Raw genomic sequence first — 12125 nt, forward strand, 5'->3', positions numbered from 1 at the left:
CCATATTAAAGATAATCTAAACCATTCAGGTACTAAAGATCGCTCAGGACACAGGGACAGTGTTTTTAATGTATTTATGGTAACATGAATGGAAGAGATTTGATGAAGGAATCAGTTTTCTTAAATTATTAGTATATGCTGAAGAAAGGTTAAACTTCAAAATGACATTGTTCACAACCTGAATGTTAAAGTTTAAACATGTTGAAAGGACTTTTGACTATGGTCTTGCTATAACTGTACTGTCAGATTTATTTTGTAAAGATTTTAATTAAAAATCATCAGGACAACTGTGTGGTCTGTCTCTTGCTTCACCTGCGCTGTGTGTTCAGGTACAACTATTTAAATATGTAAAGTTTTAGGTAGTGCCATTGTATTTACTACAGGGATTTGTATATACAAACCTCAAAGCCGATGTTGAACCCTTCTGCTTTCCGTAGGACGGAAGTTTCATCGTATCCGTTCGGGGTACTTGTGCCGTCCTCTTTTTTTATATTGTAAGTGCAGATAATTATATAGGTAAACTACATTCATTCTATCACCATAAAATGAAGGCTAAAACGTTGTGTTTAACCTACATAAACTCGCATTTGGCAGGTAACTCTTCGCTGTATCACCCCCCCGGTGCATCTGGAATGGTACAGTCCGGAACTTGAATCATTTTTGCGGGAAGCGGTTTCTGTCCAAGTTTTCAAAACAACGCGTTAGCGACTCGCTCCAAATGAGGTGAGAAGCACACATTCTGAGTTATACCTGTACACACAGCACTCGTTCTCATGTTGGTGAAGTCACACGTCATCACGTTAAGTTACGTTAGAGCTACCGTTGGCCTCTTGTTGACCGTATGACGTCACGCTAGCTACAGCACAGCTAGCATAGCTTCGTGCTGTCAAAGTGGTCAAACCAGCATAAACTAAGGCCGTGTTGGTTAACGTTGTTCACACATTTAACACCCCTGTAACACACACTTTTACTTTGGGTATGTATTCTCTCTTTTATTCTATTTTATCACATTTTATTATATGGAGGAGGAGATGGGGGGAGGAGGAGATGGAGGGAGGAGGAGATGGGGGGATGAGGAGGAGGAGGAGATGGGGGAGGAGGAGGAAGTAGAGGAGGGTGATGATGGTGGTGGTGGTGGTGATGATGAAATCCCCCTGTCTTTGTTTCCACAGTGCCAAAAGAGGCAGAAGAGCCTCAGTGCTCTCAGTGCCACCTCAGCAGAGTCAGGTCAGTCTGTAGCTTCTGCACCGCTGGTTTGATCCCAGCTGAAGCACTATGAGTTGTAATAACTACTGAAAGAGATATGAATGGTTTGATCCCAGCCGAAGGCACTATGAGTTGTAATAACTACTGAAAGAGATATGAATGGTTTGATCCCAGCCGAAGGCACTATGAGTTGTAATAACTACTAACGGACACATGTTCCTCTCTCTGTGAAAACAACCAAGAGAGAATTTGCAAACTGAATGATGGAACTTGAGTTGTTTTCTCTGTTGCGGTCATTTCCAGAAAGCTTCATCCAATGATCAAACAGATTCCCCCAACCTGTCCTCCATTGACAGAGCCAGCTTCCTGGAGGGGCTGCAGCAGAACCACGGTACGACCATTACTGTCATGATCACATGAGGTACCACCATTACTGTCATGATCACATGAGGTACCACCATTACTGTCATGATCACATGAGGTACCACCATTACTCTGTGTGCAGGGTTCCTACTGCCATGGAAAACCTGGAAAAGTCATGTAATTTTAAAATGGTTATTTGCAGGCCTGGAAAAATCCCAAAAGTTTAGTAAAAGTCATGTAAATGTGTTATATTCATGTGTTCATGTCGTTAATTTACGCTGAGTTTGAAATAATTAACATGCTTTTAAAAGAAAGACTCAGAATATAAGCAGGCATACATACAGGCATCTATATAAATGTTTATTCTTTTAATCAAACTATTGTCTCATTCATTTGTGTCATTTAAGGTTTACTGTATGCTTTGTATTCTCATTGTTAGTTTAAATACTACATTTACTCACTTTTTACTGTTTACACCCAGATTTCACTAAATGTTTGTAATGGACATTTGGTTTAAAGTCATGGAAAAGTAGATTTCCCAGTAACATTGGCAACCAGCTTTCTTCACGTTTGTGCCTTCCTGCATGTTCCTCCTCTTTCTTCTCTTCTCAGTGTTATCGGTTGCCTTGTTTCCAGAGTCCAGCCTGGTGTGAACCAGCAACATGGAGCTGACCAGGTAGCTGTGTGTCTTTCCCACCAGGTAACCCTCTGCACAGCACGGCCATGGAGGACGACCTCAAGGTCCCGCAGGAGGACCGGCCCAGCGGACGCAACGCTGGGGGAAAGGAAATGCCTCAGACCGAGAAGACCGCTGTGAAGCAACGCAGAGCTGCTGTGAAGAGGAAGGAGATGGAGAGGGATGAGGAGGAGGAGGAGGAGGAGGAGGACGAGGAGGAGGAAGAGGAAGAAGAAGAAGAAGAAGAAGAGGAGAAGGAGGAGGAAGAGGAGAAGAAGAAGAGGAGCAGGAGAAGCTCTAGAGGGACGAGGTGAGGTCACAGAGGTCACAGAGGTCACGTTCCCATCAGGATAATAAACCATCTCAGAGTGCATGCTGAATGATATTGCTCTATGAAGACATGTATACTACATTGTTGAAAAATAGTATTTAATAGACAAATACTAATTAAAAACAAGTGCAGTTTCTTACTATGCATTTACACAACTTCATCATTACAGATGAAATACACACATACACAACAGTTGAAATGAAAGGTTATCATTTAATGAGCATATTGGCAGAATAAATAAATGGCTCGTCATGAGAATAAATACTAGGGAATGGATCACAGTATATGGGTCTGGAATGAATGGTTAACTATCCTGCTAGTACTGAAGAGAGACCTACACACATCAACTAATATACACGACACATTCATCCATTCATTATTTGACTCAATGCAAGGGACAAAGAAAGTCAATAATGGCACATGTGTATCTATGATTAAGGTAAAAACAGAAGAAAAGTGAGGAGAGGCCACAGCCCTTTTTAGAAAGACAAGCTCAAGTGCACGTTTCTACTCCGTTAACCAACATTCTGTCTGCCATCAAATGATTCCTCTCGTCTCTGTGTCCCAAACGAGGCCGGGGGACGATCAGCAGACACCGAAAGGCAAGAAGAGAGCGCGTGAACCAGAAAGTGAGAAGTCCAGAGACGCTGCGCCAAAGGTGAGGGAAAACGGTGAACGTCTATAGAGGGCAGCATGTAGCATGACACAGTGATGCTCATGAGCTCACAGTAGCATGTAGCATGACACAGTGATGCTCATGAGCTCACACAGCATGTAGCATGACACAGTGATGCTCATGAGCTCACACAGCATGTAGCATGACACAGTGATGCTCATGAGCTCACACAGCATGTAGCATGACACAGTGATGCTCATGAGCTCACACAGCATGTAGCATGACACAGTGATGCTCATGAGCTCATAGCAGCATGTAGCATGACACAGTGATGCTCATGAGCTCACACAGCATGTAGCATGACACAGTGATGCTCATGAGCTCACACAGCATGTAGCATGACACAGTGATGCTCATGAGCTCATAGCAGCATGTAGCATGACACAGTGATGCTCATGAGCTCACACAGCATGTAGCATGACACAGTGATGCTCATGAGCTCACACAGCATGTAGCATGACACAGTGATGCTCATGAGCTCACAATAGCATGTAGCATGACACAGTGATGCTCATGAGCTCACACAGCATGTAGCATGACACAGTGATGCTCATGAGCTCACACAGCATGTAGCATGACACAGTGATGCTCATGAGCTCACAGTAGCATGTAGCATGACACAGTGATGCTCATGAGCTCACAGTAGCATGTAGCATGACACAGTGATGCTCATGAGCTCACAGTAGCATGTAGCATGACACAGTGATGCTCATGAGCTCACACAGCATGTAGCATGACACAGTGATGCTCATGAGCTCACACAGCATGTAGCATGACACAGTGATGCTCATGAGCTCACACAGCATGTAGCATGACACAGTGATGCTCATGAGCTCATAGCAGCATGTAGCATGACACAGTGATGCTCATGAGCTCACACAGCATGTAGCATGACACAGTGATGCTCATGAGCTCACAGTAGCATGTAGCATGACACAGTGATGCTCATGAGCTCACACAGCATGTAGCATGACACAGTGATGCTCATGAGCTCACACAGCGTTCTGGATGTTGAGACAATGTTCTGTTGGTTTTCTCTTCCAGGAGAAACCTGCCGCTGCCCACAGGAGAGTCCCGTCCTCTGAGGAGGACGAGGAGCTGGATGAAGATCAGAGTTGGGTATGGACTGACTTCAGCGGAGCCGAGCGTCCACAGAGACGTGGCGTCGGTTTTAAACTCTGTCTTCATGTCGTTCGTTCAGAAGCCGAGTCCGAAGAAGCCCATGGCTTTACGTTGGGTCAAAGACAGAAAGTCTTCGTCTGAGGGACCGAAATCTAAAAGGTCTTCATCAGGTGAGGAAGAGGAGCAGCAGCGTGTTTCAACCCGCTAGAGGACACGTTGGCCTTTTCTCTGCCAGGGCTACATGAGAACATGGGGCAGGAGACGGTTAGCGTAGCTTAGTATCAAGTCCTGACAGACCCGGGCTAGCCATCCCAGTCTTAATGCTAAGCTGAGCTAAGCTGACAACTGTTTGAACAGCGTCAATCTTCTCATCTAACTCTCAGCATGGGATTTCTGGCTAAATGTTAAATCCAGACTTCTTCATTGTTTGTTGCTGTATTTATATGTTTCTTTTTGCATCAACCGGGCTTTTGAATGTCTTTTAACGGTGGTCTTGTCTTTGTACACTATGTCATTGTTACACAAAACGCTGCACAAGAAATGGACCCAATGTTTCACATCATACTGAAGCTGAATCGTTCTAACTGATCATACTCTTTTGTTGAGTGAACAGACACTTTCTTTTCAATTAATTCTTAGCCGTTCTCCCGTGTGAAGGCAAGGCCTCTGCAGACCCAGAGGAGGCCCGTAGAGGTGAACCGGGCCGGAGCAGACGTGGTGCAGGAGCAGAAACAGAGTGTGAGGTGGTGCTGGACGCCTTCCTGGAGTTCTGTGACCAGTACAGGTACGAAGACACCCGGACACGTAGCCTGGGAGCTAACCCGTAGCGCCATGATAACTTCTATTCACACACGTGTGTTTCAGAGAGTCTGTGGAGTCTAAAGCGGTCAAACAGGCCGTGGATTCTTTCTCCTCCAATGTGAAAGAGCAACTGCTGGAAAAGGTCAGGCTAGCTCTACTTTACCTGTTGAAGAGAAACGTTTAGAGACTTACTCACTTGTGTTCCCCAGAAGAAGAGAAACTACCGTACGTACACTCAACTCATCACGGGACAAAGAACTAGTTTAGTGCTGATAATCCCAAAGCTTCCCCCATGAAATACGGCGCTATGACATCATCGTGGTGTTGATCAAGTCAACAATAACTGACCATACAAACTGAAGCGAGTCATACTGATGTGTTCGCTGCTGCTCTTCCTTTCCAGATCTCTTCCTCCAAGGAGTTCAAGGTCCTGAAGAGAGACAACGCCAAGGTAACGAGAGGCGGCAGAGGGAGGAGGTGCGTTAGGAGGCCCTCGACTAAAAGACAATTAAATGTTGTCATTGGCTTTTGGGATCAATTCAGAAACTAGTCTCTGTGGCAGCACACAGGTTTACTCAAGACGCTCTGGAGGGAGAGAACCACGTTGTGTCGTTCATTTAGCCCACAAAACAATTTAACACAATACAGAACATATTCTACTTCACAGAGCAACAGCTCGCGTTCAGACCGTGTGTCAGCCATCTAACCAACAACACAACAACACATTGACACAACAACACAATAACACAACAACACATTGACACAACAACACATTGACACAACAACACATTGACACAACAACACAATGACACAACAACACAATGACACAACAACACCTTGACACAACAACACATTGACACAACAACACAATGACACAACAACACATTGACACAACAACACATTGACACAACAACACATTGATACAACAACACATTGACACAACAACACATTGACACAACAACATATTGACACAACAACACATTGACACAACGACACAATGACACAACAACACATTGACACAACAACACATTGACACAACAACACATTGATACAACAACACATTGACACAACAACACATTGAAACAACAACACAATGACACAACAACACATTGACACAACAACACATTGACACAACAACACAATGACACAACAACACAATGACACAACAACACATTGACACAACAACATATTGACACAACAACACATTGACACAATGACACAACAACACATTGACACAACAACACATTGACACAACAACACATTGACACAACAACACAATGACACAACAACACAATGACACAACAACACATTGACACAACAACACATTGACACAACAACACATTGACACAACAACACATTGACACAACAACACCTTGACACAACAACACCTTGACACAACAACACCTTGACACAACAACACATTGACACAACAACACATTGACACAACGACACAATGACACAACAACACATTGACACAACAACACAATGACACAACAACACCTTGACACAACAACACAATGACACAACAACACCTTGACACAACAACACAATGACACAACAACACAATGACACAACAACACATTGACACAACAACATATTGACACAACAACACATTGACACAATGACACAACAACACATTGACACAACAACACATTGACACAACAACACAATGACACAACAACACCTTGACACAACAACACAATGACACAACAACACCTTGACACAACAACACAATGACACAACAACACAATGACACAACAACACATTGACACAACAACATATTGACACAACAACACATTGACACAATGACACAACAACACATTGACACAACAACACATTGACACAACAACACAATGACACAACAACACCTTGACACAACAACACAATGACACAACAACACAATGACACAACAACACATTGACACAACAACATATTGACACAACAACACATTGACACAATGACACAACAACACATTGACACAACAACACATTGACACAACAACACATTGACACAACAACACAATGACACAACAACACAATGACACAACAACACATTGACACAACAACACATTGACACAACAACACATTGACACAACAACACATTGACACAACAACACCTTGACACAACAACACCTTGACACAACAACACCTTGACACAACAACACATTGACACAACAACACATTGACACAACGACACAATGACACAACAACACATTGACACAACAACACAATGACACAACAACACCTTGACACAACGACACAATGACACAACAACACATTGACACAACAACACATTGACACAACAACACATTGATACAACAACACATTGACACAACAACACATTGACACAACAACACAATGACACAACAACACATTGACACAACAACACATTGACACAACAACACAATGACACAACAACACAATGACACAACAACACATTGACACAACAACATATTGACACAACAACATATTGACACAATGACACAACAACACAATGACACAACAACACATTGACACAACAACACATTGACACAACAACACATTGACACAACAACACAATGACACAACAACACAATGACACAACAACACATTGACACAACAACACATTGACACAACAACACATTGACACAACAACACATTGACACAACAACACCTTGACACAACAACACCTTGACACAACAACACCTTGACACAACAACACATTGACACAACAACACATTGACACAACGACACAATGACACAACAACACATTGACACAACAACACAATGACACAACAACACCTTGACACAACAACACAATGACACAACAACACAATGACACAACAACACATTGACACAACAACATATTGACACAACGACACATTGACACAACGACACAATGACACAACGACACATTGACACAACAACACAATGACACAACAACACATTGACACAACAACACATTGATACAACAACACAATTACACAACAACACATTGACACAACAACACATTGACACAACAACACATTGACACAACAACACATTGACACAACAACACAATGACACAATGACACAATGACACAACAACACCTTGACACAACAACACATTGACACAACAACACATTGACACAACAACACATTGACACAACAACACTTTGACACAACAACACATTGACACAACAACACAATGACACAACACATTGACACAACAACACAATGACACAACAACACAATGACACAACAACACAATGACACAACAACACATTGACACAACAACACATTGACACAACAACACATTGACACAACAACACCTTGACACAACAACACCTTGACACAACAACACATTGACACAACAACACCTTGACACAACAACACCTTGACACAACAACACATTGACACAACAACACCTTGACACAACAACACATTGACACAACAACACCTTGACACAACAACACCTTGACACAACAACACATTGACACAACAACACAGTCATGACATTTTTTAAATTGTTATTTCCAGGCCTGGAAAAGTCCTTGAATTTTTTTCTTTTTTCTTTTATTGTGTTATATTCATGTGTTCATGTAAATGTGTTATATTCATGTGTTCATGTTGTTCATTTACGCTGAGTTTGAAATAATGAATATGCTTTTTAAAGAAAGACTCAAAATATCAGCAGGCATACATACAGGCATCTATATAAATGTTTATTCTTTTAATCAAACTATTGTCTCATTCATTTGTGTCATTTAAGGTTTACTGTATGCTTTGTGTTCTCATTGTTAGTTTAAATACTACATTTCACTAAATGTGTGTAATGTACATTTGGTTTAAAGTCATGGAAAAGTCATGAAATGCACTGGTCAGAATGTGTGTGAACCTTTTGCTTTCGCTCCTGTTGTTGTTGTTGTTGTTGTGTCAGGTGGGCTCTTCCATCCGCAAAAAGACACAGAGACTTCTGGATGCCAAACATGAGCTGATGAGGTGAGAGGCGGTTCAGGATGTATATCCTCCTGTATACGTCACCATGACCTTCTCTATCCTCCTGTATACGTCACCATGACCTTCTCTATCCTCCTGTATACGTCACCATGACCTTCTCTATCCTCCTGTATACGTCACCATGACCTTCTTTACTCTCCTGTATACGTCACCATGACCTTCTCTACTCTCCTGTATACGTCACCATGACCTTCTCTATCCTCCTGTATACGTCACCATGACCTTCTTTACTCTCCTGTATACGTCACCATGACCTTCTCTACTCTCCTGTATACGTCACCATGACCTTCTCTACTCTCCTGTATACGTCACCATGACCTTCTCTATCCTCCTGTATACGTCACCATGACCTTCTCTATCCTCCTGTATACGTCACCATGACCTTCTCTATCCTCCTGTATACGTCACCATGACCTTCTCTATCCTCCTGTATACGTCACCATGACCTTCTTTACTCTCCTGTATACGTCACCATGACCTTCTCTACTCTCCTGTATACGTCACCATGACCTTCTCTATCCTCCTGTATACGTCACCATGACCTTCTCTATCCTCCTGTATACGTCACCATGACCTTCTTTATCCTCCTGTATACGTCACCATGACCTTCTTTACTCTCCTGTATACGTCACCATGACCTTCTTTACTCTCCTGTATACGTCACCATGACCTTCTCTATCCTCCTGTATACGTCACCATGACCTTCTTTACTCTCCTGTATACGTCACCATGACCTTCTCTACTCTCCTGTATACGTCACCATGACCTTCTCTATCCTCCTGTATACGTCACCATGACCTTCTCTATCCTCCTGTATACGTCACCATGACCTTCTTTATCCTCCTGTATACGTCACCATGACCTTCTTTACTCTCCTGTATACGTCACCATGACCTTCTTTACTCTCCTGTATACGTCACCATGACCTTCTCTATCCTCCTGTATACGTCACCATGACCTTCTCTATCCTCCTGTATACGTCACCATGACCTTCTCTATCCTCCTGTATACGTCACCATGACCTTCTCTATCCTCCTGTATACGTCACCATGACCTTCTCTATCCTCCTGTATACGTCACCATGACCTTCTCTATCCTCCTGTATACGTCACCATGACCTTCTCTACTCTCCTGTATACGTCACCATGACCTTCTCTATCCTCCTGTATACGTCACCATGACCTTCTCTATCCTCCTGTATACGTCACCATGACCTTCTCTATCCTCCTGTATACGTCACCATGACCTTCTTTACTCTCCTGTATACGTCACCATGACCTTCTCTATCCTCCTGTATACGTCACCATGACCTTCTCTATCCTCCTGTATACGTCACCATGACCTTCTTTACTCTCCTGTATACGTCACCATGACCTTCTCTACTCTCCTGTATACGTCACCATGACCTTCTTTACTCTCCTGTATACGTCACCATGACCTTCTCTATCCTCCTGTATACGTCACCATGACCTTCTCTATCCTCCTGTATACGTCACCATGACCTTCTCTATCCTCCTGTATACGTCACCATGACCTTCTTTACTCTCCTGTATACGTCACCATGACCTTCTCTATCCTCCTGTATACGTCACCATGACCTTCTCTATCCTCCTGTATACGTCACCATGACCTTCTCTATCCTCCTGTATACGTCACCATGACCTTCTTTACTCTCCTGTATACGTCACCATGACCTTCTCTACTCTCCTGTATACGTCACCATGACCTTCTTTACTCTCCTGTATACGTCACCATGACCTTCTCTATCCTCCTGTATACGTCACCATGACCTTCTCTATCCTCCTGTATACGTCACCATGACCTTCTCTATCCTCCTGTATACGTCACCATGACCTTCTTTACTCTCCTGTATACGTCACCATGACCTTCTTTACTCTCCTGTATACGTCACCATGACCTTCTTTACTCTCCTGTATACGTCACCATGACCTTCTCTACTCTCCTGTATACGTCACCATGACCTTCTCTATCCTCCTGTATACGTCACCATGACCTTCTTTACTCTCCTGTATACGTCACCATGACCTTCTCTACTCTCCTGTATACGTCACCATGACCTTCTCTACTCTCCTGTATACGTCACCATGACCTTCTCTACTCTCCTGTATACGTCACCATGACCTTCTTTACTCTCCTGTATACGTCACCATGACCTTCTCTACTCTCCTGTATACGTCTCTGTGTGTCTCAGGGCAGAGAGGCAGGCTGTATAGTGTGTGTAATGTAAAGTGTGTGTCTCAGGGCAGAGAGGCAGGCTGTATAGTGTGTGTAATGTAAAGTGTGTGTCTCAGGGCAGAGAGGCAGGCTGTATAGTGTGTGTAATGTAAAGTGTGTGTCTCAGGGCAGAGAGGCAGGCCTGGCTGCTGCAGAAGCAGAAAGCTGAGCTGAAGGTCCGGCTGGCCGACCTGAGGCGAGGCCGAGCCTTCCTGCAGGACCTCAGAGAGCTCAGTGGACGGTACCTGGACCACCGACACAAGCACCCCAAGGAGAAGGAGACGGTACACACACACACACACACACACACACACACACACACACACACACACACACACTCTCTGGAAATACTAACCTGGTTATTGTGTGGTTACTTGTTTCTCGGCCATCGGTACAACTTTGGCTTTTATCTTTAATGTGATGCTTTTCAAGTGTGCAATAAAACTCTCATAGTGACGTACTAATTCCTCTCCTCTCCTCCTCCCTTCCAGTACGGAGCATCCAGCTTGCTTGCCCTGCTCTTGGAGACCAAGCAGACCACAGAGCTTCAGCTGGGAGTGACCAGCAAGCAACCCGGGAAAAGGCTGGAGAAGAACAAGACTCTGAAATTGTAATAATAAATAAATAAGAAGAAGAATAACACTGAAATAATAAATAAATAACAATAAGTCTCTGAAGTAACGCCGTCCTCTACACAGAATGTCCACAGGTTGAGGACTCACAGACTACATTACATGT

General features: G+C 43.3%; 1 protein-coding gene across 1 annotated transcript; it reads left to right on the forward strand.

Annotated features, from left to right (window-relative positions):
• Positions 1-1122: 1122 nt before the first annotated feature.
• LOC306746035 (uncharacterized protein) lies at positions 1123-12105 on the forward strand (the record flags this gene model as incomplete). Its single annotated transcript, XM_079228899.1, has 13 exons — positions 1123-1227; positions 1510-1597; positions 2270-2382; positions 2491-2555; positions 3150-3234; positions 4297-4371; positions 4454-4544; positions 5032-5158; positions 5239-5317; positions 5579-5626; positions 9073-9134; positions 11515-11671; positions 11879-12105. The coding sequence occupies 13 exons, from the start codon at positions 1123-1125 to the stop codon at positions 11999-12001; spliced, it is 1218 nt and encodes a 405-aa protein (XP_079085025.1). The 3' UTR covers positions 12002-12105.
• Between the last annotated feature and the right edge of the window lie 20 nt (positions 12106-12125).

The sequence above is a fragment of the Taurulus bubalis genome (genome assembly GCF_910589615.1).
Source record: "Taurulus bubalis genome assembly, chromosome: 13".
In the NCBI taxonomy this organism is placed as follows: domain Eukaryota; kingdom Metazoa; phylum Chordata; class Actinopteri; order Perciformes; family Cottidae; genus Taurulus; species Taurulus bubalis.